The sequence below is a fragment of the Lutra lutra genome, chromosome 15, assembly GCF_902655055.1.
Source record: "Lutra lutra chromosome 15, mLutLut1.2, whole genome shotgun sequence".
Classification (NCBI taxonomy): domain Eukaryota; kingdom Metazoa; phylum Chordata; class Mammalia; order Carnivora; family Mustelidae; genus Lutra; species Lutra lutra.
Genome location: NC_062292.1, coordinates 19,232,391 through 19,258,873, shown reverse-complemented (window position 1 = coordinate 19,258,873; position 26,483 = coordinate 19,232,391). Strand labels below are relative to the sequence as shown.

The 26,483-nt window shown below is 51.2% G+C and overlaps 1 protein-coding gene across 7 annotated transcripts in view; it reads left to right on the top strand.

Moving 5' to 3' along the window:
* The window catches only part of NMNAT2 (nicotinamide nucleotide adenylyltransferase 2), a 193,880-nt gene extending 170,282 nt beyond the window's left edge, over nt 1-23,598 (top strand). For all 7 annotated transcript variants that reach the window (XM_047705700.1, XM_047705701.1, XM_047705705.1 and 4 more), the window contains 6 exons: nt 329-409; nt 1,610-1,654; nt 5,799-5,875; nt 19,980-20,081; nt 20,236-20,303; nt 22,959-23,598. In XM_047705700.1, the coding sequence (XP_047561656.1) occupies nt 329-409; nt 1,610-1,654; nt 5,799-5,875; nt 19,980-20,081; nt 20,236-20,303; nt 22,959-23,061 (476 nt within the window). In that variant the 3' untranslated portion in view covers nt 23,062-23,598. The remainder of the gene's footprint in view (nt 1-328; nt 410-1,609; nt 1,655-5,798; nt 5,876-19,979; nt 20,082-20,235; nt 20,304-22,958) is intronic.
* The last annotated feature ends 2,885 nt before the right edge of the window (nt 23,599-26,483 follow it).

Genomic DNA, 26,483 nt, shown 5'->3' with positions numbered 1-26,483 from the left:
GGTTGTCTCCTGGGATGGGCTTACGGGTGCTTTTTATTTTCCTTTTTATATATTTTCCTCTTCTACATTTTCCGGTTTTTGACAGTATAATAAACACAAGCAGAAAACAGACTCCAGTCTGTGGCTCACAATGCTTGCGCCTTGGACTGTGAACAGGAAGGAATGTTTGCTGTCACATTTCTGTTCTTTCTCTCTACCCTCCTGCCTCCCACTACCCAACCCCTGCCCCCTCCAGGGCAACCCTATTGTTTAAGTGGCCCACATGCCCGGCTGTAAGTGGTGAACGGTTCTCTCCCTCTGTCCCTGTCTGTCTTGCTCTCTCTTATAGCCAAGATCTTGGGGAAGGTGGGAGAAAGTCTAAGCCGGATCTGCTGTGTCCGCCCACCAGTGGAGCGCTTCACCTTTGTGGGTAAGGGAGCAAAGACCTTCTTTACTGGTCCTGTCTCTTCTTTGTCCCCTCCCTTCATTCATTCTGCAAACACCTCCCAGCACCTGCTGTGGGATGACAGTTGAAAGAGCAACAGTGGAGAGAAAACGAAGTAAACAGGAAAGTCCCCCGGCTTGCAGGGCAAGAGTCCCAGAGTCCCGAGGGTGTGACCCACCTAGCCTGTGGCTGCCTAGACCTTGTTGCTGTGGCTGATTCCCCACCCCAACCCCTCCCACCCTGCCCCCACACGCAGAATGAGGTCACATGCCTAAGAGTTTTCAGGGGCCCAGAATCCTTCCTCTGGTCCTCCCAGCTCTGGCAGTGTATGCATCCCTCTGATAGGCTACCAACACCCATGCTCTTTCCTTAATTCCCTGTTTCTGGCTGTTCCCTCGAGGACTCAATGGATGAGAATGTCCGAGTCGCTGCGTCCCAGTTCAAATCTGCAGAATTGCTAAAGGTCTAGACCTCATTCCTTTGATGCTTTGGCGTTGACTTCTGCCACTTCTGAGATTTCCAGTTTTCCAAAAGGAACTAAGAGGGGTAGCAGAGGAGGAAAGGAGACAGGGGACCAAGGTGGCAGGTCTATGGTTTTGTGCACACCGTGAACCCCCTTGCCAGCACTGCTGAAGAGCACTCGAGAGCACAGGTCCCAGCCTCTGTCTCTCTCGTCGTTCACGGGCTCTTGCTGTACCTGCCATCTCAATGCGCTCAGCGATGCTAGTTCTCTGAACCAGGCCGCCTGTGCCTGGGGCGACGGGGCTGCCTCCTGGTGATGCTGAGAGCAGTTTCTCTCTGTTTAGAGGACGTTGCTTTTGTGGACTACCTCCCACAAATACAGACAGAAACAGAAGGTGCTTAGCAGGAGCGTGTGTGTGTGTGTGTGTGTGTGTGTGTGTGTGTGTGTGTGTGTCATCGGCTTCCCAGCAAAGCTGTGCAAAGAAAAGGCCCAGAAATGTGAATTCCCACTGTGCAGCATGAGGGGCTACGTCCTCTGCATTGTGGGCCGGATTGCTCTCCATCACTACTCAGATGCCCTCTGTACAGGGAGGCAATGACCCCCCTATCCTGTGCGTTCCACCCCACCCCACACACTCCTGAGGAGGCCCCTGGGCCGATGGCGTGCACAGGTGGCAGTCAGTCTGTCTCCTCATGCTTCTCCGTTCCCTCCCTCCTCCCTAGATGAGAATGCCAATCTGGGCACGGTGATGCGGTACGAAGAGATCGGTAAGTGGCCGGAAAAGTGGGGACACTTGGGGGTGGAATTGGGCGGGGCGGAGAGGCTTGGAGACCCTGGGTTGTGCTCGCAACAGGGCCTGCTCCCAGAACACCGGCTCCAGACTAGAGCAGATTCTCCGATATCTCCACCTAGCCAGTTCCCAGGAGGTAGGACCGGCCGGCTTGGCAGTGCTCGCGTTAGAGCCTCGTCTCCCTCATCCCAGACACGTGGAAGTTAAGCTTCTGCCACAGCCCAAGACCTTTCTTTGGCCCAAGACCCTGTGTGAGGCCGAGAAGCTTCCCGGTCTTCCTTATCTTCTTCCTTATTTCTGGGCTGGAGGGCAAGGAGGAGAGGAAGCTGAAAGCCACCTCCACAACCTCCCTGCAGCCGGCAGCCGTGGGCGGAGGCTAAGGCATCCTGGGTCTGTGGGAGGAGGTGGATGGACGGTGGCTCCACCCACCAGTCATCGGAGGGGAAGGAGGTGAACCACCCTTGGAAATGAGTTCAGTCCTACAGAACCCTGGGGAGCAAACCAGAAAACTGAGGTTCCAGAGTGGGTGAGAGACACTGAAGCTGAGGAAGGGATAGATGGCTGTCAGAATGGAGCTGGAGTCGGCGCGGTACCAGGTGACAAGGAGGGTCAGTGACAACTGGCATGCTTGGAACGCTAGCGTGAGGGGCAGCCTGGTGTCCGGTGGACACGCCGAGTCTGCCGTCCCAGCTGCGAAGGTGCCATCCCCAGGGCTGGGTGTGGGTGCTGTGGTCCTGGGAGCATAGGACTATGCCGGGAGCCCCAGGGCCTCTGCCAGGAGGCCTGGCACATGTGACATCGATTCAAGGAGCCTCCCTGGGTCCTGGCCTCTGATCTGTGGAGCAGTGGTGTACCTGAGTTGACTCCTACTGGTTTGTCAGAACCCTTTCTAAGATTTTCAGGAAGTAAGCAAACTGGTGGTCAAATGTAGCCGATACTAAAAATTAAGTCATTTTAAACAACAATTAAATACACTGTATTAAGGACAAAGATCCTGAGTACTCAAAACTCGCTTCTGAGTTACTTTCCTGTATTTTAATGTCCTTTATTTCCCCGCCCTTCACTGTCTTGAAGCCACAAAAAGCAGCAGCGTGGCTTCCTGGTTGCTCCCCCAAAACAGGGCAGAAGTATTTGGGTCCAGGTTCCCCAGCTCCCAAGCACCCCAAGGGGGAGGAGAAGCAAGCCTTGAACTCCCACTTCCTGCAGTTCCGCACCTGGCCAGGAATTGCATTCCCTGGGAGGTCCTCCGGAGCAGCCCCGCTCTGAGCAGTCTTTAGACTTGCAACTGTATTCAATGTGTGTTTCTCTCGTTCCTTGTTCCAGAAAGCATTTACTGTGGCGAGCTTCAGCAGTGACCTTGTTTACCTTCCTGGCTCACTGGGCCAGTGTGTGAGGCCACACCTGCGGGAGCTCCCCGCCCACAGAGAGGCCGAGCTAATGAGTGTTTGCACAATTTGCAGCAAGTTCCTTATCTGACCCTCAAGTTCCGTATCTCACCACCGCCTGGTGAGGGGCAGGGCTAGCCTGACCCCATCTTACTCTTCTTTCCAAGAAAGGAAAGCTGGGTGGCCACAGCTATCATCATGATTGATTCAGGGCCTGGTGTGGTCCAGGTGGCGTGGCCTCAGAGGGCAGTGGGAACTGGAAATGGCCCCGGAGCTCCTGGATCCAGGTCCTGGACTTCACAGAGCCAGGCTTCCTGGGAGTGGAGTGTGGTGGGACAGTGTGGATTCTACCTCCTGGCCCTGGATCCTTGGAAGGTGGTGAACCGGGGTAGGAGGTAGAGCGCAGAGGAGGTGAAAGGAAGCTGCCTTGCTTCCCGACTGTGTGCTAGGAGGCCCTCTGGCTCATGAGTCCCCTTTTTGAAATCCCCTTGCACCTTTCGGGAAGGAAAAAGCCGTGTTCTAGCTCAGCTAGCACCTATGGCTCCACTTCCCTGTTCTTAAACCACTGACTGCTCTAGGGGGCTGCCATAGAGCAAAAGCTCTGGGAGCTGGAAATGCTTGCCCTAGTCTCCTGCAACAAACCAGGAGAGATCGCTGCTGCCCTCCAGCGGCCATGCTTGGGATCCCAGGCTCTGCTGGGGCCTCTGGGCTGTGACAAATGTGTCAGTTCTGGTCCTGTAAGAAAAGGTGGTCACCCCACTTTTTAACTTTCTGTGCTTTGGCTTAAAAAAAAAAAAAAACCCACTCTATTCAAGTGGGAAAGGGAGTTCCTGACTCAGGAATAGAAAAGAGTTATTTTCATGGCTATCGAGCAGGCTTTCTCAACTGTGGGCTGTTGACATTTGGAAATAAACAATTCTGTGTCTTGGGGGCTGCCATGTGTCTTGTAGGACGTTCCCCAGCATTCCTGTCCTCCGAGCACCAGATGCCAGGAGCACGTGCCCTCTCCCTGGTCTTAGCACCCAGAGATGTCTCCAGGCACTGTCAAATTCAGGAGCCGTAGCTGCCCTCTGGGTCTGCTGACACAGAGAAATCCAAGGGCCAGCACGGCCTCTGGACGGTGGCACCTGACCGAAATTTTAGGCAATCTGAGTTACAGTACAGAGTTACAGGCAATCTCTTTCCACAGAACGAGGACACTTGGAACCCTGGGTGGTTCCAGGTGGGAGGTGGGGAGCCGTAGGATCCCAGGAGGGAGCCCAGCGTGGCTCCTCTCAGCCATAGGGAGATTGGTTCCTTCCCGCACATGGGGAGTTGGGCCAGAAGTCCCATGGCATGACTTGGAAGGAGGGAGACACCACTTCCCCCAGGACCCCCAGACTGCAAACACAAAGGCCATGATGGCCCCAGCAGAGCCATCTCAGATGGCCTAGAGGGCTCTTAGACTGCTTGCCTGCATGGCTTCTGCAGGCACCTTGTCTGTTGTTCACGTACTCAGTATGTCCCGAGCACCTACTGTGTGCAGGTCATTCTGCCAGGCCCAGGGGCTAGAAAGATAAATTAAGGTCCCTGCCCCTGAGCAGATCTTTGGGCTACAGAATGGCATGGGGGAGAGGAGATGCTGCAGGAATATTTAGGAGCAAAGGACCCAGGGCTCCACGGGGCTCCCTGAGGATGGGCTACGGGTGGGACAGATACTGACACTATCGTCAGCCCAGTTGCCTTCCTTTTCTGAACCATCTGGAGAGTTCCACAGCAGGGACAAGGTCACCGTCGGAATCCTGGTCAGGTTCCCCAAGCGAACTGTGGCATCTCAGGCAGGCCTACCTAACGGCTGCCTCTCAGCCTCAGTGCAGGGTGGCAGTGGTCTCTGGAAGTGGTCTCCGGGCAGGGCCATCCTTCCCATTTTGGAAAAGATGCCCACAGCCACAGCCTCTCACTGGAGGGCCCAGGATGCCTGGGAACCAGACGCTCCACACCTGGCAGGTGTCCCCCGCCCTGTGGTTTGGAGAATCCCAGGATCCTTTTTTCCCCCCACTGCTCCGGTTTAGTAAGTCGGTCAGTCCTTTTTGAAGGGGCTTCTCTGGGATGATGCAGAGTGGGCTTTGGGAGGGAAGGAAAACAAAGGACAAGCAGGACATGCACCTGGGAGGGGGGCGGGGTGAGCTCAACTCCGCTGCTCAGGCTCCTTGCTGTGGACAGTGGCCTGGTAAAGAAAGGACATCCAATGAACTCAGTGACTGCATGGAGACACTCTGTGTCCCCCCAGACCCTTCATCATGTCCGCATTTGTGATAAAGAACAAAGCCTGGATAATGCACGGCAGCAGAGGAGCCGAGCTCTGTTAGCACTTGACCTTGATATGGAGCAGGAGAGAGAGCCCTACAGACCTTAGACAAGCCACATGGCCCGCTCCATCTCTCTTGGGACGAGCAGCCCTCCCGGCTTAGCAGGGAATGACCTCTGTCCCAGGAAACCCTCAGTACCAGGCAAACCAAGACCCGCCTTGTCCTGCATGAGAAAGTCCTCCCACAGGAGGATAAGAGTGGTCTGTAGATGACCCAGCCAGGCAAAGTTGTCTACACTGTGCACACCACGGTGCAGGGGAGCCTGGCAGAGCTGGGTGCCGGAGGCCCCGGGAATGGGTGGCTTCTGTATTTATCAGGGGCGAGGCTGAGAGTTGAATGTTTTCCAGGTCTCCACTCACCCCTGTGCCAACTCTGTCCCCCTCCCCAGAGCTGCGGATCTTGCTGCTGTGTGGCAGTGACCTGCTGGAATCCTTCTGCATCCCGGGGCTCTGGAACGAGGCGGATGTGAGTAGCAAGGCTCCTACAGCACCGCACACAGGTGCCGTGGGAAGGATGGGGAGGGGGCACCTGGGTTCGGCCTCTGCTCTCCCCTTCCCCCACTGCCTCCCCTCCCCAACCCAAGGGGCCCATATCCTGTGAGCTCCCAAGAGGACAGTCCATTCCCTGTGACTATGGAAGAAATTCTCACTGATCCCAAGCTTTGGCTTTGACTGCAGTTTTATACTCACTCCCCCTTGGGCTTGCTCCTGGAAGGCCCCAGGGAAGAAAGCAATCTGAGTCAGAGGATACCTTCTCCGAGTAGTACTTGGAATGATTGTGTGTGGCAGAGGCAGTGGGTAGGGGAGGGAGGGATTAAGAAAAAAACCCAGCGGCCTTTTGAGATTGTGGTTCGTCTTCCTTTGATTCCTTTTGAAGAGGTAATAAATACCACCCTAGAATTCCCTCAACAAGAAAAACGGGGTCAGGAGGGGAGGCATTCGTGGCAGAAGGTCAGTAGAATCCGTCCAGCAATTGACTGGGAATAGAAACAGGAAGTTAAACTTACACCACGTAGAAGCTCGGTGGACATCTTTTGTTACCACATCTGGGGGTGGGGGTCTTAAACCAGCTCATTCACAAGTTACTCACCCTTGGTCTGTAAGTTCATTCTTGCTCTTTCATTAATTCATTCATTGCATAGCCTGAGCCATTGCTAGTTCCCAATTCCATAGCTCCCCCACAAGATTTTTATTTATTTGAGCAAAAGAGTGAGCAAGAGAGAGGCAGAGAAAGAAGCAGACCCCCTGCTGAGTGGGGAGCCTGATGCGGGGCTCTATCTCAGGCCCCTGGGATCATGACACCAGCCAAAGGCAGACGCTTAACCACCTGAGCCACCCAGGCCCCACCCACCCACCGCCCCAGTTCCACAGCCCTATGCAAGTTGGGTTCTCAAGGCAGTAATTCCAGACCTAGTACTTTTTTTATTAACTTGCCGTGAGACCCCAAACAAATCATCAACGGTCTGGGCCCCAGTTTATTGAGATATAATTGATGTGTAACACACTATTCGTTTAAGGTGTACCTTGCAACAATTTGAGATCTGTATATATCGCAAAATATTACCACAAGTTTGTTAACATCACGTAGTGCAACTTGGTTGTGCTTTTAAAAATTTATAGCACGTTATCTATCACATTTTGACATTTACAAAAATAGGCAATACAGTCTGTTCCCCCAAATATCAGGTGGCAAGACATATACATAGGAAATTTTTTTAGGTACATGTATGTACGTTTCTGGAGAGAGAGAGAACCTTCAGGATCAGATTCCAGATTCCAGCTCTATTCGAACACAGCTCATGACAAACGCTATTTTGAGCCTCAGTTTATCCCATCTCTAAAATGGGTGTAATAATAGTGCCTACCTCATAGGATTTGGGGGAAATTAAATGAGATGGTGTATATGAAGTGCCCAGCCTAGTACCCGACACGTTCATAAGCGAATTTACCTAAACAGACTCATAGACATACACACAGATATTCTAGGTGAAGGGCGTGAGTGCTAACATGCTGTGGGAGGACCAGGAGGGGAGGGAGAGTTCCCCAGAGGTGAATTATGCTGTGTAGGCCTTTCACCTCCACCCCTGGACCATTTCTTGCAGGTGAAATTCTAAACCTCCTTTCAGTTCTGGATGAAAGGGTTTAATTAACCTTTACTTTCCTCTCTACTTCACACGATGCTGTGAAAGTAAACAGTAAGAAGGCCAAAGTTGTGTACCAGATCTCGGCAGAGCTCTTTCAAGAATCTAGGCAAATCGGGGATGGGGGCAGCTGGGGGCGGGGAGGGGACACATCCCACTCACAGGCCCAGACCGTCCAGGAGGGATGAAGTCAGCCCCTGGGGCGGCCGCCTGGAGGACCACTCACAGGAGCAGGGAATCCCTAGAGCCCCCTCTCAGGGGCCTACCCAGGCTCTCTGGAGCCTGAAACTTAGAGCATTTGGGGCCCTGGAAGCACGGCCAGTTCCTCTCTGTTCCTCCCGGTTAGATTGCCGACCTCAGGTCCTCCTCCTTCTCGCCAAAATGGCCGCTCTTGCTGTTGTCAGATCTGACCTTTGAAGAGCAAGAAGAGGAGCCCCGAGTCTCTCCTCTTCCTATTGGGCTCTGGTGTTGAAGTAACAGCGCAAGTTAAGACAAAAAATTAGAGCAACCAATAGCTGTGGCTTTACTGGGACTGTGACAGTGAAGGGAGAGCGAGACCCTCATTGGTGCTCCCCCGTGGTTGGTTACTCTGAAGACCCAGAGTGCCCAGCCTGGCTCCTCCAGGGAGCACTCCAAGGGGGCCGGACTCTCCTGTCTGGGGGTAAGAATTCCAGTTCCCAGCACAGGCAGCAGGGGTTTGGGTAAAGCAGAGGCTCAAAGCTCACTCCAAAAGGCTCTCCGAAATCTAGGTAGGGCTCTGCTGCCCCATCTCCACTCAGTCAGTTGCTCTGGCCCCTGATTTAACCCACAGCCAATCTGTGGGGTCCTTAGAATCATGGCACCTGAGGTAGAGGGGAAAAAAAAAAATCAAGGATCTCTTTCCTTACACAACGAGTGTGAATCTCAACCCACAAAAGAGGTGCGCTAGAAATATCACCTTTGACTTATTTAAATCAAATTAAAACTCAAGTCCAAATCTATTCCACAGGGCTGACGGTAAGTTAGTCTCAATTATTGTATTACCGACTAGCAGAACCTGGAAGGCTTCTGTGGGCCCTGAACGTGAACATCAGTTCATTGGGGTCCCCACGGATGCCGTCTCTGTCTAGACATTCGTGGTCACTTGGAGGTGGTGGGGTGTTGCTTGGCCCCTGGCCAAGTCTGGAAGCCCAGCGCTGGGCGCCACCCACCCATGATCACCAGGACTCGTCTTCTTCTGAGGTTCTGCCCCTAGGGTGCTGCCTGGGTGGGGGGAGAGGGGTGGTTTTCACCGATCTCTAGCTTCCTCCTAGTGTGGAAGTTGTGTGTGTGTGTGTGTGTGTGTGGAGGGGGGATAAGGTGGGGGGAGGGAGGCAGAGAACATGGAACCTCTTCTTTCTTTTCAAAAGGTGTCTTAACTATTTTCTCTCATCGTAAACATCTAGTGAAATCTCTTCAGTGAGTTCAAAGCCACTGACTGCATCGTTCCTGTCCTGCAAATTAGAGAGCATCGTCTGGTGAAGGGTCTGGTTCTCTGCTAGAAATAGGTTTGGGCTGAGCAGAGGGGGATGTAGGGAGCGCACAACTAGTTAGTGACTGGGCAGATGATTCCACTGTGCTTGTTGGGGGATGGGTGGATCTCAGGGTCTGGAAAAGGAAGGTTGGACTTTAAAGACTAGGTACAGGGTAAGTCCTGCTTATCCTACCAGAAAATTCTACCATCTGGAGTTTGCCTGGAAAGATTCCATTGTAGGGTTTTCAGTTCCTGACCATGAGATTACCAGGGGTGAGGTATATGAGACCTATTTCTATCCCAGATTTCTTCATTACCTGATGGCCCATGGGATAATTGTTGGCCACAGACCTCTGTTTAGTGACCATGAACCCAAACCCCTGCATCTGCCTGCGACTGGGGACAGGAGGTGGGGAGAAGAGCAAAGCTCCTTGGGAAGGTCACACCCTCTGGACCCGCACCCCAGCCTCCCATGTTCTTCAGAATCCTGAGGATTCTGACGGCAGGAGAAAAGCCACACTAGTTCAGACAGGTCTGGAGAGAAATAGGAGTCTCTCCACGCTTCTATAGAGAAAGCTCAAAGCCGGCTGGGAAGCAGCTGAGTTGGTCTGTCCCACAGCGGGCTTTCTCCAGCAGGGTCACAAATTCCCCAGAGTCCATCTAGGTCTTGTAGTCGGGACTCCTGAAGCAGTGCTCTCCGTCCAGAAGTCTCACACCACAGCCAAAGGAACAACCCCACCTCCTAACTCATCCCTTGGGCATTTCCTATTAGGCACAAAGATCCATTAGCCCGTGATGAATTCTGACCTCCTCTGACCAATGACACACCCTTCCCCTTACATTCCAGGGGGAGAAAATTCCATACATATTCATCAAGATTCTCTCCAGGGGATACAAAAGAGCTGCTTGTGTGGCCAAGCAGTTGGTTTTTTCATTCTTGATTCCTGAGAGCAGTCAAGACCCAGGCTTCTGCGCTAGCCTTGGAGATCAGCAACTGGGGTTGGGGGAGAGGGGCCAGCCCTTACCATCTCTGGGTTTTTATTAGAGTTGGTCTCCCCTAGGGGACCTGATCTTTGCTGTGCGGCATCCTGGCGCCAGCACCGAAGCAGGTATCTCTGTGGGAAGTCAAGGCCAGAAGAGAAAGGGTCGGCCATGGACACACATTGCTGAAGCCAGAAGCTATTACACTCACTCCCCTCTCACAGATAAAATCAGTGGTCTAGGGCTCTTACACTGTCAGCTAGCTTTGTCCATCATATTATAATGGAAGGCAGTCTTGCAAATTAATTCTGATTCCAGCATTCTTGCCTTCAGTCAATCTTTCAGCTAATACTTGCTGAGTTTTCGAGCCCAGGATGAATATAAGCACGTTGTTTGTCCTTAAGGCACTTGCAATCTAAAAATATCTTTTCTTTAATATTAGTTTTTTATAGTGCATCAAATAAAATTGTGGAAGGTTTAGAAGAGTTTCTGAAACTAATAAGCGCTCAAAAATGTTGCCTGTTATTCATCTATTGGTTTTAAAATATTCGTTGACTACCTACCAAGTGCGAGACATTGCTCTAGAGCTGACTGAGCAGGGAGAACAAAACAGACAAAGCTTTTCACTGTGTGCACTTTGCTTTCTAGTGGGGGAGAGAGACAGTAAAGACTTGGATGTTGCTCGAGGATAGCTCAGTGAACCCCTGGCACACTCCTGGGAAAGTGGAGGTGGTACAAGTCTTCAGATCTCATCCAGAAAAGACAGTGAGAAGAATGAGAAATTTATGTATTTGATAGCAGGTTGCAAGAGGGGAGCTCTTGAGCTGGGCTTTGAGTAATGGGCAGGGTTGGGATAAGTGGATGGAAAGATGGGCTTTTCGGTTCCAGAGAAGACTTTGAAAGATGGAATGGTGGGAGTAAGAGGTTCTGCGGAGATGGTTCTGGCTGGTGGGAACAGATAGTTTATCTTGGTCTTTATTTGAGAACCTTTTGACTTTTCAGCAAACAGGCAAAGTCATCCAGTTTAATGATTAAATGTATTAGCTGCTTTCAAATGGTATTTGCATTTCAAATGAGCAAGGGGCAATAATTAATCCAAAGGAATGAAAATCTAAAGGCAGAACCGGAGGCACCAGAGATGGGCGGGTAAGGAAATTGTGTTTTCTTTTCCTTTCTTTTTGTACTTCTTGAAACCCAGCATTCCACAGGCTGGCTCTAATTGGCTGTACCCTACATCTTTCCAGCCAACCAACCATGGGCTAACTGCTTCCTACATCTACCAGCTATGGGAAAACCACCAAAGAAAATAAACAAAGGAAGAGCCTGGGGCACTAGCCACTCCAGAAGAAATCCCAGGGCTCCAGGGCTCATAGAGCAAAGACAAACATTTGGTCTTTCAGGCTCAGATGGTTTTCATCAGACAGTCCAGCCCCAGCCAGGAAACCCAGTGGACACTTCCACCCCAGGGGATTAGGCCCCCACACTGATAAAACCAATGTCGAATTTACAGGCTCTAGGGAAGGAGGCTCAGCTCCTATCATGGAAGATTCTGGTTCTCATGTGAAAGATACTGTTGTTTTCAAGCTTTTGTCTGAGTCTGGAATCTCTTGCCTTCCCACACCCCCCAAACTGGAAATGGGAATGGGGGTAATTTCCTCTGGGAAACCCCTTTGAAGGATCATTTATTTGCAATTACGAGAGCCATTCTGGAAATGCCTTCCCACTTTCTCAATGCTGGTCATACTAACTTCTTGCCTTGCTTTCCCTCCAGAGAGGGACAGAGGCCAGAACAAGGGTGGGGGATTTTTTTGCTGAAATGCGTGGGGCATATTTCAGAAGCCCCTAACCCACTGTGTGGCTCCGGCTGGACACCTTTCCTCGCACGTTTTGCAACCCAGCTGGACATGGACAAAATTATATCCTCCAGGGGGCGATGTGGAGTAATGAACGGAGGAAGGCCGTGATAAACCTAGAGAAAAAAGAAAATACTTTCAAACCAAAAAAGTTTCAAGTCACTAAAATGTGAATCTGAAGAAACAGATCTCCAAGGGGTTTGATGTGGCAGAAAGAGTCTTTGAAACAGACCAGAGTGGGTTCAAATCCCTAACTAGCTAGTCTGACTCACTGAGTCTTGATTTCCCCATCTGTGAAGGGAGGACTGAGGCCCATTATCTCAGAAGACCACTGTCGTTAGGGTTAAGTGTAATAATCAGGAAAGCTCCCAGTACTGTGCTCGGCACATAACAGATGCTTAATACCTGTTTGCTTCCCTCCTTACTGATAGTCCTTTGTCCATTCCCGAACATCCTCATCTGGAGAAGAGAGCACGGTCCGGGGGACATGGTCAGGATCCTGAATCCCGATTTCAGAATGATCTTACAGAAGATCCAACCACTTAGGCTCGCCTGGGTAAATCAGTGTATATTGGATCCTGCCGTCAATGGAAGTCAGACCTTCTGTTTAAAACACTCTAATGACTTCCGTTCGCAACTGGAATGAACCCCATCTTCGAGCCAGTCCTCGTCCATTTTTCCTCCTTCTCTGTGCTTCAGTCCTACCTATTTTGTTCTGTTCTGTTCTGTTTTTTAATAGTTTTTCCTACCTCAGGGCCTTTGTACTAGCTGTGCCCTAACTAGGAGTGCTCTTACCCCAGATATCCCTGTGTCTGGCCCCTTCTTGTCATTTTGGTTTCAACTTGAAGGTCATTGTGTTTTATATTCAATATTGTACTTAATTCCACCACATGCATTCTTTTTTTTTTTTTAAAGATTTTATTTATTTATTCAACAGACAGAGATCACAAGTAGGCAGAGAGGCAGGCAGAGAGAGGAAGGGAAGCAGGCTCCCTGCCAAGGAGAGAGCCCGATGCGGGGCTCGATTCCAGGGCCCTGGGATCATGACCTGAGCTGAAGGCAGAGGCTTAACCCACTGAGCCACCCAGATGGCCCCCGCATGCATTCTTATTTACACTTTGGTTTATGGTCTCTCCCTCCTGGCAGGTAAGCGCTACGAGTACACTAGGTTTGCCTGTCTTATCTGGTAGCACCAGGAGAGTGCCCCATTTGCCATATACACGGCATGAGAGTTTGTGGGATGAAAGAGTATCTCCTCCTTGGTTGGAAGAGCTTAGCCCATCAGAGAGTTTAAGTACACCATGAGATGTGGCCCAAACTTTTATCAGTTCGTATAAGGCATTAGCCACAACAAGGTATCAACTACTTAATAGTAACCTGCCCTTATCCTTCATAGCAGCAGAAGTAACACCTGAAGTAATTAATCATTTGTTTAATGCCTCCTCCTGGGTAGTGATTGATCCAAGAGAGGAAGCGCGTCTGTCTTGCTCAACCCTCTGTCCCTGGTGCCCAGGAAAGTACCTGGCTAAGAGCACAGGACATCCCCAGCCCAGAGCATCCTGCAATTCCCACAGTGCAGTTCTCAAAATTCAGCCTCCTGGAAAGATGGTGATAACTTCCCGTTCCTTCCAGATCTGCCGCCTGGGTCCTCATGAGTGTTCTCTCTCTCAAGGCCAGTTTGCTTCCTCCCTCAACATGTCTCATATCCTTCCTTCAGATTCCCCACATTTGGGGAAGCAGAGTCCATCCCCTCCCTCTTCCTCTTCCCATCCCCACCCCTGCCTCCCCTGGGGAGCTTTTGACCAGAGGATGAAAAGATATGATCAAAACCCGGTGCCTGTGAGCAGGAAGCTGAAACAGGATGAATGTCACAGACCCCCACCCCAGGCATGACCTGCCAGAGCTCAACTGAGAGGGCCAGTGTATGCTGGGCAGCGGCCGGGCAGGGGTTGGGGAACTCTACTCTGATCTCGCTAATTGTGGCAGAGCAGTATGGGTTCATATTGGTCAGCATCAGGAAAAGGACTTGCCAAGTGGAACAGCTCTGCTACCTTGGCTACTCAGCCACCTCCCCACCCCTGAGGGAGGACCTGCAGAGAACTCTTCATGAACACGCAGGAGAGGAGGGCCCCCTCATGCCGGAATAACAGCTCTGTCCCAGGGGCCTGGGTGCACTCCTGCAGGCTCTATGGGCAGGGAGAGCCTGAGTAACCCTCTGTTTCCCGGGGTCACATGTCCACCCCAACGCCCTATTCCCCAGGGTCACATGTCCATCCCGGTGCCCTACCCCCCCACTCCCCAGGGCACAGGGTGACATCCTTGTCCTTGTTTTTGCTGGAATCCTCCAAGGGACTTGTCTTACGAGTATCTCATTTTGACCTCATCCCAAACCAAGCCAGAGAATTAGCAGCTTAGGCAACTGCCCATGTGATTGAAAGCAACAATTCCCCAGAGGCTGGTGCCCAGCAGAAGGATTAGGGAGCTTTGTAAAGAGAGAGGCTCCAGCCCATCCTAGACATGTCGGATCAAAATCCCTCAGGGGGAGGCCTGGGGGCTCTCCTTTTGTGGCTGGTTTTAAAGTTGCCCCAGGTGCTTCCACTCACCAATTGGATCAAATCTGGGAACCTGTCAAAGGAAGCTTCCCCCTTACTCGTCATGGGACCTGAGAGTCTATCTTTTTTTTAAAAGATTTTATTTATTTATTTGACAGAGAGAGATCACAAGCAGGCAGAGAGGCAGGCAGAGAGAGAGGAGGAAGCAGACTCCCTGCTGAGCAGAGAGCCCGATTCGGGGCTCGATCCCAGGACCCTGAGATCATGACCTGAGCCGAAGGCAGCGGCTCAACCCACTGAGCCACCCAGGCGCCCCGAGAGTCTATCTTTTGAGTAAGGTCTTTGGGCCTCCCAGAGCTCCCATGAGGTCCTGTGGGCTCATCGCCAGGTCCCGAGACAGGGAGAGTGTATCAGCTAATGCCTCGACGACAGCTGCCAGACGAGACTCGGAAGGGATCTCCTTTGTCAACAGCACCGATTAAGCACTTATGAGCCACCAGGTCCTTGTCCCCTGGGGACAGAGCGGTGAACAAAACACACAAAGCTCCCTGCCTTCATGGAGGTTACCTTTATAGCAGAGAGAGAAAGAGACAAAAGTCTGGCTGGACAAAGAAAATATATAAGGTCGGGGCGCCTGGGTGGCTCAGTGGGTTAAGCCGCTGCCTTCGGCTCAGGTCATGATCCCAGGTCCTGGGTTCAAGCCCCACATCGGGCTTTCTGCTCAGCAGGGAGCCTGCTTCCTCCTCTCTCTCTGCCTGCCTCTCTGCCTACTTGTGATTTCTCTCTGTCAAATAAATAAATAAAATCTTTAAAAAAAAAAAAAGAAAATATATAAGGTATCGGACAGACATGAAGGCTAAGGAGGAGCGTAAAACCCAGGAAGGGGCAGGGGCTGTGCAGGTGTGGATCGCGAGTGGGTCTGCGTGCCCGGCCCCTCAACTTGAAATAGCTTGGTCTCACTGAGAAGGTGACATTTAAGTGAAGACTTTTGAACCAGGAGTAACACAATCTATTTTAATATTATCGGTCTGGCTGTTGGGAATAGACTGAAAAGGGTAAGAGAAAAACAAGGAGACCAGGGCGATCTAAGTGGGAGGTGATGGGCATGAATTCATCTTCTGTTGCTACAGATCGGTGGCTTAAGGTCTCACAGAGGGGCGCCTGGATGGCTCGTTCAGTTAAGGTTCTGACTCTTGGTTTCAGCTCAGGCCATGATCTCAGGGACGTAACATTGAGCCCCGAGTCTGGCTCGGTGCTCAGCGTGGAATCTGCTCACCCCAGGGGTCCAAGGACTGAGGGTGGGGGTTGAGGGGGACTCCGATGGCACAAGGTTAGGGACATGAGAAAGAAGCAGCACAGGGACAGCAAAAATTGCACATGCTGAGATAGGAAGAAGCCAGGAGACACTGGTCTCCTGGGGGCCAGGTGAAGACAGGAGATGGGGTTTCGGGGGGAGTGGGAAGGACAGCTAAGTCCCTGCATGAGACGGATACCTATGGGACCAAGGGCACGCCTTACCAACTCCAGCATATGGTATCTCTCCCCACCCCCAGACACACACCCACACCCAAATACCTTCTAGCATGGAAATCAAGTCCGGTGTCCTAGGATCTAGGCAAAGGAGCAGAAAAGATCTGCTGTCCCCAACCCAAACTCCCGCAGACGTGCAGCTCGGATGCGGTTAAGCTCTATGTCTTGTCCCGTAGACCCTGTCCCCCTCGCTCCATCTGCGATTCCCAGGGGGCAAGCCTGTCACCTGTTTCTGGAAAAAGAAAACATCTTAGGTAGGCAGCAAGGTCTCCCTCTGCTTGCCACCCACTGAGCCCTCTGGAACTGTTATTGATTGAATGATCAGATCATTCGTTCCTGCATGGGAAGCACCAGCCGCACTCATGTCACCCATAGGGTGACTTCCCTGGGAAGGCCGGACTCCAGTCTGAACCATTGTTTGCATGCTTTCAACGAGAAGGCTCCCTTTAACTAGCCTCCGTATTTCATTCATCGCTTGTGGAACATCTGCCCAGTTCTTGGAATCAAACCAAAGGCAGACCCTGCATGAGGCCATGTGCACCAGGCATCTTGAGTCTTCTGGCGAGACAGGCAGTTGAGGAATGTTCGCGTCTACCAGCTTGGATAGATTCCCTCCCCTCGTCTCCTTCTCCCTCCCCTCTCACTTCCCCCTCTCCCCTCCCTTTTCATTTCTGTTTCTGCACCCCACCACTTCCCCTAGAGTTTTAAGCAGCGCTTAGACCCCGGGTCCTCAAGCTGGTTGCATACTGGAATCTCCTGGGAAATTAAAAAACAAAAAACAAAACTATTGCTGCTGGGTCCCACTCTCAGAGATTCTCACGTCACTGTTCTTGGGTGTGAGCTGGGCTTTGAGCGTGTTGAAAGCTCCTCAGGGGATTCTAATGCTCCGCCAGGTTCGGGAACTAGTGCCTTGGTGACCTTCTGAGCTGTGGGTCCCAGCGCAATACTTTAAAGCTGTGGAGGGAGGAGCTGGGTCTACCTCCAGTGCCTGGCCCTGCCTCTCCCTGACATTCCTGGTTTCCAGGACAAGTGCTTGGCGCCGGTTTGCCCCAGCCGAGCACGACTGACAGCTGCTGTAATGCTGTGTCCCTAACAAATGACACGATCCGATGGGGACTCTGATATTCTCTACGTAGCTTCTAACTTCTCTCCGCAGCTTCCCTCCTAGGGCACCTTCCACCAGCTCTCTGTGTTGGCAACAGCAACGCTCCCGCTGCCGCTCTCGCCCCGGTTGTAAGCAATGGCAGGAGTAGGGGAAAGGTGGCTGGAAACGCCCAAGGGCATGTGTACACGTGCCTGAGCACACACAGACGGATGCGAACAGAATCAATGAATGAGGCTGAGAAGTGGGATTCTGTTCGTATCGAAATTGTCTGATACAGAAGAAGGGCCCCCGGTGCTCCCTAATGCCTGTTTCTGTGGCACTTATTAGAGGAAGGACCTGGGTCCCTAATGCCTGTTTCTGTGGCACTTATTAGAGGAAGGACCTGGGTCCCTAATGCCTGTTTCTGTGGCACTTATTAGAGGAAGGACCTGGGTCCCTAATGCCTGTTTCTGTGGCACTTATTAGAGGAAGGACCTGGGTCCCTAATGCCTGTTTCTGTGGCACTTATTAGAGGAAGGACCTGGGTCCCTAATGCCTGTTTCTGTGGCACTTGTTAGAGGAAGGACCTGGGTCCCTAATGCCTGTTTCTGTGGCACTTGTTAGAGGAAGGACCTGGGTCCCTAATGCCTGTTTCTGTGGCACTTGTTAGAGGAAGGACCTGGGTCCCTAATGCCTGTTTCTGTGGCACTTATTAGAGGAAGGACCTGGTCCCTAACGCCTGTTTCTGTGGCACTTATTAGAGGAAGGACCTGGGTCCCTAATGCCTGTTTCTGTGGCACTTATTAGAGGAAGGACCTGGGTCCCTAATGCCTGTTTCTGTGGCACTTATTAGAGGAAGGACCTGGGTCCCTAATGCCTGTTTCTGTGGCACTTATTAGAGGAAGGACCTGGGTCCCTAATGCCTGTTTCTGTGGCACTTGTTAGAGGAAGGACCTGGGTCCCTAATGCCTGTTTCTGTGGCACTTGTTAGAGGAAGGACCTGGGTCCCTAATGCCTGTTTCTGTGGCACTTGTTAGAGGAAGGACCTGGGTCCCTAATGCCTGTTTCTGTGGCACTTGTTAGAGGAAGGACCTGGGTCCCTAATGCCTGTTTCTGTGGCACTTATTAGAGGAAGGACCTGGTCCCTAACGCCTGTTTCTGTGGCACTTATTAGAGGAAGGACCTGGGTCCCTAATGCCTGTTTCTGTGGCACTTATTAGAGGAAGGACCTGGGTCCCTAATGCCTGTTTCTGTGGCACTTATTAGAGGAAGGACCTGGGTCCCTAATGCCTGTTTCTGTGGCACTTGTTAGAGGAAGGACCTGGGTCCCTAATGCCTGTTTCTGTGGCACTTGTTAGAGGAAGGACCTGGGTCCCTAATGCCTGTTTCTGTGGCACTTATTAGAGGAAGGACCTGGGTCCCTAATGCCTGTTTCTGTGGCACTTATCAGAGGAAGGACCTGGTCCTTTGCCACTGGAGCAGGTCTTGCACAATGAGCTTCCCCGCTTAGAAGGAACCTGTCTCCCCTCCCTCCTCTCCCCATCTGGGATCCTTAATTGGCAAGATCTAAACAGCAATATGCCTGGGCGAGATCCAAGTCTATTAAATGCCATAACTTTCAGGCTTTTTGAAAATAAAAATTGGCACGAGTTTCCAGAAAGCAACTTGGTAATAAGCCTTAAGACTTTGAAATCCGTTCAGTGTATACCGTTTCATCTAATTATTTTACTTCTTATCCTAAGGAAATAGTTAAAGATGTGGCAAAAGATTTATACATAAAGATCTTCAACAAAGTGTTATGTATACTTGCAAAAAATCAGAAGTAACTGTACACATTCTATAAGACTGGTTTAATATATCCTATATATCATAGTACAATGAAATAATCAGACTGTTACAAAAATGTTAAATAAGGGGCGCCTGGGTGGCTCAGTGGGTTAAGGCCTCTGCCTTCGGCTCGGGTCATGATCCCAGGGTCCTGGGATCGAGCCCCACATCGGGCTCTCTGCTCAGCAGGGAGCCTGCTTCCTCCTCTCTCTGCCTGCCTCTCTGCCTACTTGTGATCTCTGTCTGTCCAATAAATAAATAAAATCTTTAAAAAAAAAACAAAAAACAAAAATGTTAAATAAGTGCTAATAAAAAATGCTAAATAAAAAATACAGATAAAATGGTTACTTTTTCAGTGTAACCCACTTGTAGTTATATATGCTTATTTGTAGAGAAGGAAACTGTGGACAGAACACACCACGTTAAGAGTAGTTTATCTGGATTGTATGATCGTGATTGATTTTTTTTCCCCCTGAATTTCCCAAGCTTGTACTCTCTGTATAACCAGAAAAAAATAATTTTTTTTCTTTATGAAAAGGTTTCATTTCTCACTAGGGCAGCAAACATGGTTCAGAGGCTGATCTCAGAAGTGACCCCATAGTCCTCTTCCAGTCACTGCCTGTGGGCACACGGGTGTTCCAGGCCCTTCCATGCTCTTTGTCACACTTGAGTCTCCAGCAGCTCTGACATGGCTGAGCCAGGGAGCATCCAGCCCTCCTCAGGCAGCCGGCCGGGCGCTGGGGTACACCTGCTGGGCAGCGGGACCCGTGTCACCTGGGAGAGTGTCTGCCACGTGAGGACCGTGTGTCATTCTTGTTCTTTGGCACAGTAGACCAGCCGGAGCCTCAGGAATTGGCGATCTCGCCCAGACACGCAGGAGCACGTTTGTTCCTTCCGTCCAGAGGTATCTGTGAACCATCTTCTGTGGTGGCAGGCGAAGTCCCCACTCATTCCACTGACACGGTGACAGGTTGTTACCCGAAAGAGCTGACTGGTAGGGCTGAGCAGGCAAGCTTAGGACCAGAGCGTGGCCTTCCACAGGGCAGACCAGTCCACCTGCTAAGTAGCTGGAGGCATGGTCTCACCGAAGGTCGCTCTCCGTGTTTGCAGATGGAGGTGATCGTCGGGGACTTCGGGATCGTGGTGGTGCCCCGGGACGCAGCGGACACAGACAGAATCATGAATCACTCCTCAATACTCCGCAAATACAAAGTGAGTTCTTCATCTCCTTGCGGCCCTAGCTCTGTGGCCTGCTCCTTCGCCGAGGGGCCTGCTGATGGGGAGGGGAGGGGGCAGGAGGAGGAAGGGCGCCTGAGGACTTTAAGGGGGAGGGGTGGGCAACCTGCTTCCTCTGCTCTGTCCCCAGAACAACATTATGGTGGTGAAGGATGACATCAACCATCCCATGTCTGTCGTCAGCTCAACCAAGAGCAGGTACGTTTGACGCACAATCAGAGGGGCCTTGGTCAAATGGGCTGACAAGCCTTAATACAACTTTCCGCGGTTCAAGCGGACCCTTACGTCTACTGACCCTGCTGCCTGGTATTCAGCCTTCTTTGGGGACCTCACGTATTTGTCCCCAGTCATTTACTTTTTCTTTTTAAGAGTTGGGGGGCAGAGGGAGAGAGAGAGAATCTTTTTTTCCCCTTAGGTTTTATTTATTTATTTGTCAGAGAGAGAGCCCAAGTAGGGCGAGCAGCAGGCTCCCTGCTCCTTAGCCCAATGTGGGACTTAATCCAAGGACCTGGGCTCATGACCTGAGTCGAAGGCAGACGCTTAACTGAGCCCCCCAGGCGCCCTAGGAGAGAGAGAATCTGAAGCAGGCTTCACACCCAGCACAGAGCCCAACATGGGGCTTGATCTCACAACCCTGAGATCGGGCTCTGAGCCCAAATCAAGAGTCAGACATTCAGCTGAGCCACCCAGACGCCCCCTCAGTCGTTTTCTTTTAAGGGTTGGGGGGGTCGTTAGCTGGTTTGAGCTGGTTCGTGGGAGGAAGAGGATGTTTTTAGTTTGAGACTCTTTAGTTCGAGGTGTTTATGAAATACTGTATGAATGAGCATATAGGCTAAGCTATCCTAACAAAAAGAGCCCCAATAGTCATGGTTTCAATAAAAGATGTGTTTATTTCCCTCTTACTGAAGTCAAAAGAGATTGAATCTCTGACCCCTTCCACGTGAAGCTTCTATCTGTGGGTCCACAGCTGCTGCTGGGGCCGCTGGAAAGGGCAGGAGCTTTGTCCTTAAAAAGGTGGCTCGGTGTTGCACACATCAGTTCCCCCTGGGCCCCCGGGCTCAGCCCCAGCCGCGCAGCCATACCTTGCTTCAAGGGAGGCCAACAAACGGACTTGATGTGCCCAGCTTAAACTCAGGAGGTTCTATTACTGAACAGAAGAACAGAGAATGGATGCTGAGGGCCAGGTGACAGTCTCCGCCACCAACTCCAAGTGGAGACGTCCGGTGGAACGGGGGGATCTATGAATATGGAGGTCTGGGAGTGGAAATGGAACTGAAAGCCATGAGCACAGAAGTGTAAACTACATTAAGAGTATGGCTGATCTCCCAGGGAGAGTCCCTGAGAAGAGAAGCATTTAGAAGGCTCAGGAGCCGTGAGACCAGCAGCGGCGCTGGTCCAAGAACCAAGGCGAGAGAGGGTGCAAAGGAGAGCCTTGTCGTCTCTGTCACGTATTTCCGAGAAATCAGGTGGGCCCAGCATTTTTAAAGGTCTGCTGGACTTCCTCCCTGGAAGGTGATTCTGTAGACAACTCAAAGAGGAGCATCAAACTGTGAGGCGATAGCTAAAGCCCAACTGACAGGGGCCACCGAGGGGAGAGGGGAAGGATTTGGTTCCAAACATGGCTGCGTGATAAAATTACCCCACAAACTTACACAAGCACACAAATTCCTGTGTCCCCTTCAGTCCCACTGAATCAGAATCTGTGGTGGATGAGCCAAGGGATCGGCTTTCTGGGGGATTCTTTTTTTTTTTTTTTTTTTTTAAGATTTATTTATTTATTTGACAGACAGGGATCACAAGTAGGCAGAGAGACAGGCAGAGAGAGAGGAGGAAGCAGGCTCCCCGCTGAGCAGAGAGCCCGATGTGGGACTCGATCCCAGCACCCCAGGATCATGACTTGAGCCGAAGGCAGAGGCTTTAACCCACTGAGCCACCCAGGCGCCCCTCTGCGGGATTCTGATCAAGTTGGGATTGGCACTTGGGAACCAAGAATACAGGCCACTTTTTCCAGTAGTCTCCCTGTGAACCATGCAGGGAGGCACGTAGGGACCTGGCTTGCTTGGAAGATCAGGACAGACCAAAGAGGCCGTGAGCCAGCCTCTGAGGGGGTCTCACAGGGCAGGGCTCACTGCCTTTCAGAATCTGTATTTCTGGAGGAGTACGTGCAGTTTTCACAAATAGCTCCTTGGGGCCTGACATCCCCAAGACCATCATATGAGCAGAGAATGGGAAGCAACCAGGCCAAGGCTGGCGCACACAACTGTGAAGAAACCACGTGCCTCACTGAAAACTTTTGTACCTGGTAGTGCCTTCCTCCTTCCCCCCTGCCTCAGAGGAGGTCACCTTCTTCTCTGTCAGGGCTCCCAGGAGGGAAAAGTGGTCCATCAGGAGATTCCTTGTTGTGAGACCATGATGTGGAGAAACACGAAGGAATAAGACAACAGTCAACACATTCAAACACCTGCTGTGTGCTTGGGCTATTCTAAAGGCTTTGCATGACTCCTTTAAGCCTTTTATTTTTATTTTTTAAATCCTTTTAATAGCTGAAGGAGGTGGGCCCAAATATTTGCCTCATTTTTACAGAGGAGGAAACTGAAGAACCGATGGGCTTAAGTAACTTGCCTAAGGTCCCTCTGCTGGGAAATGGCAGAGCCAGGATGGTAGGGAGTCCCCAGGGTGGGGAGGAATTCTGGGGCAGGTGAGCTTTGTCCCAAGAGGGAAACCATTCATGGAGCCTAAGCAAAGGCAGAGACTGGGGTGTCAGGCAAACCCCTTCCCTGGGAGAGTGGGCAGGCGCATCCTTCTGCCTTGGTCAGGGAAGGCGTCCTCTGAATCCCGTGTCTTCTCATCCAGGCTGGCCCTGCAGCACGGGGACGGCCACGTGGTGGATTACCTGTCCCAGCCGGTCATCGACTACATTCTCAAGAGCCAGCTGTACATCAACACCTCGGGCTAGCAGCCCCCCGGCACTCCGCTCCACTCTCCCCTCGTCCTCCGGCAACACACTGGCCCCTCCAGTCTCTGTCAGTCCCCCGTTCTTCTCCTGCCTCTCTGTTTATCCATCTCCTCATCTTGACTGTTCCCCCCACTTGCTGACTCAACCCTCCAGAGTGTGGGGGACCTGCAGTGAACCACCGCACACCCTACTCAGCAGTCATCTTTGGACAGACTCTCCTCTCGTCTCCGGGTTGGGGGTGGGTGAGGGAATAGGGGTGGTAGTGGGGGGTAGTGCAGTCCCTGGAGACGTGCTGGTGTCTGTCTCCCAGCATGCTCTAGAGAGCGGCTCCGGTGCCCGTCCTCCCAGCATGCTCTGGGGAGGCGGCTCTGGCTCTCGCCTTCCCAGCATGCCCTTTACCACGAAGGGCTATTTTGTTCTTTCTTTTCTGTCTTTTCCTTTCTTCTCTTGTTTTTTGTTTTGTTTTGTTTTGTTGTTCTTGTTGTTGTTGTTCACTCCTCATAGAATTTGGATGAAATCCGTGTCCGTGGTTCTTTATATTTGTAGTCTTGATGCCTTCCTGTAGTGGTAACTTCCCTTTGGATGGGACACCATAGCCAGCCTCAGCGTGAGAGCCGCACCCCGTAAAGAAGGCCAAGCCACCTCCACCTTCCTGACACCCCCCACTTGCCCACTCACGCCCCACACACCCCCATACACAGCAGCTGCTGACTAGGCTCAGGACCGAGGCTTTCAGTTTCCAAAACCTGGGAGGCAGGTCTGGGAATAGTAGGGTTTCTCAGAAGAATTTGTGTCCATTTCCTTAGTTTCAGAAGACCATTGTCCCGATGCCCTGCCCCTGTGATCACACAGAGCCAGTCCATCCCTATATCCAGGTGGCATCTGTCCGATTCCTCCTTTGGGCTGTGACTGATGGCAGAGTGGGTTCCCTGCCAGCCCAGCGTTCCCAAGAATCCTTCAGGTCACCGCTAAGCCCTTGGAGGTCCTACCTAGCCACGTTCCTGCCTCTGAGAAGAATCACCTATTCAAGGCCAAATCCTACTAATGCAGGCATTTCAAAAATAAAATATGCTAGGAATTCACTCAACCCTAGAGATCTTTGCTAACTGGAATTATTTCTTGCCTGTTTGGCTGGGAAAATTTTCTGTCGTGATGCAAGTCCAGGATGACCAAGGAGAGAGAGGCTTGTTGCCCTGAAGGGAATTGATGGTTCTCACCTTCTCTTCCTGCAGTGACCCAGGTGGTGCCCAAGGTCAGTTTCTTCTTGAGACGCAGTACCTCGGCCTTGTTTCTGGAGCTGTCATATCTCCTGCAGAGCCCAGAACCACAGTCACTGCCTTAGGAAATATGTCTGACAGGGAAGTGGGTTCACAGCAGAGATCATGGGGGAGAGGGCATTAAGAGCCACTAGATGGTTTCATCCTTTTTCTAATTTCTTACCTTCCTCTGCTGCTCCTGCAAAAACGTTCTGACAGACTGTTCTAGTTGTTCAGGTCTCGCTCATGCCCTGTTTTGAGAGCCAAAAGGAAATTAGGGTTAGGGTTAGGGTGCTCTTGTGCTCTCTTTCATCTAGTCCCTGGCTCTTGGGCTTTTGGTTGTCTTCATGGAATGAAGCAATAGGATGCTTTAATCAAAATCTAGTACCAGTTACGGCCCCGGAGGGGTGAGCTGAGACCTGACATCAGGGACACCATTCTTCAGTACCCATTTCACGTCTGTGACAGTCTTCATAGCCTCCAGGGAAAGGAACTGGATGCAACAGAACAACATGTTCAGGTAGCATCCAGGAAGGTATTATTCCTTTTGGATTTTGGAAATAATCTCCAGAGGAGGGAATGAAGAACCTATTCTTGAGTCTCAGAGTTTGGTTAAGGACCATGGAAGCTAAATGAAAAAAAAAAAAAAAAAAAAAACTTTCAGAGATTAGTTGATTCAACATTCTCCTTTAAAAGATGAGGGAGCAGAGATCCGCTGGATTAAATGACTGGTCCAAGTTTATATAGCAAATGTAGAGCCTGGCAAAAGGATACTGTTTCCCTGACCCTTAGGACTTTGTACCACATGATCTCTGTCCCCCCAGTTCCCCATGATACTGACCAGGTAATGTGTGGTTTCTACTCTTTTCAGCCTTTACCAGGCATCTTTCTCTTAAATCGTGTCTCACCCAGGTGCTCCTCTATATGGCATAGCATATGCCAGTCTTGAGGGATGAGGGACGAGGGACGAGGGATGTGATGGGGAGGAAGGTTATAGCTCAGAAATCAAGAGATCTCAGCAGTTTAGAGGAAATCCCAAAATAGTGACCCTCTGAATCCAAGAAAAGATGCTCTATGGAAGCTAGGAAAGACCTCAAATGCTCAAGATGACACTGAAGAGAGAGAGAAAGAGAAGAGTCTTTGGGCAAAACAGCCCTAAGCCAAGAAAAGAAAACATTTTCAAGGATGCGAAGTTTATCTATGGTTTATTATGAGGATCTACATGAGCAGGACAGAGAAACCAAACATCTTTTGTCTGATGCACCCCATTATTCTTATGGGCTCTGTGGTCAGGCCCCCTTTAGTCCACAGCCCATGAGAGGGAACCTGTGGGACTGACTGTGCATGGCTGGTGTGGGGTGGGACGGTGCACAGGAAGAAAAAGAACAGGGGCATTAGAGGATGTCTGGAATGAAAAGGGGCAGATCTTACCTTGGTGGATCGCAGGGATTGTATTAAAATAGCTTTCCTTAAATCCAAGAAAAAGTGAATTTCCTTTTGGGTAGAATTATCCATTCCCCAAACTGTGCCATTTGTCATTTGCTAGGGGGAGGTCAGAAGCCCCCTCAGTCCAGGGCAAGACACTGTGGCTGTGATCCTGCAAAGGATAGCACCAGAAAGATTCAGAGTCTGAAGTAGGGCCCCAGGTGCCATGAGGATGCCCTCTAGGTCCTGATTTCCCCTTTGGGGTCCCCCTTCTTCCTCCAAAGGCCAACTCAAGGCTAGGATGGCTCCGAGATGGGGAGAAAGGCATGGGCTGCAATGATCATGTTAAGAGGGGTCAGGAGCCTCATTTCCTGCCTACCAGTGAAAAACATCTCTCCCGTTCTGCAGAAAGTGTCTGATATAGGTAAGAACAGGCAGGAGGGAAACCCTTTGTGCCAGTGACTCTCCTCGAGGAGTGGCCCTCTGGGGAGCTCTGTGCTGCTACCTGGTACCTCATTCACCAACCCCTCCCCCAGGCAGTCTCTGGGTCCTTCTTGCTTTCATTTTCCTTGAATGTACATAGGAACAGGGGAGGAAAGTCTCTTATTGAAGTGCCTGAAACCCAGAGCTAGAGCTTCTAGAGACGCTCTTCTTCCCACCTCCCCGTGGCGAACCTTCCCCAGCATTCTCTGGTCTCATGCTTCAGCTCCTCAGAAAAAATAGAAGAACTCGCTGTTCCAA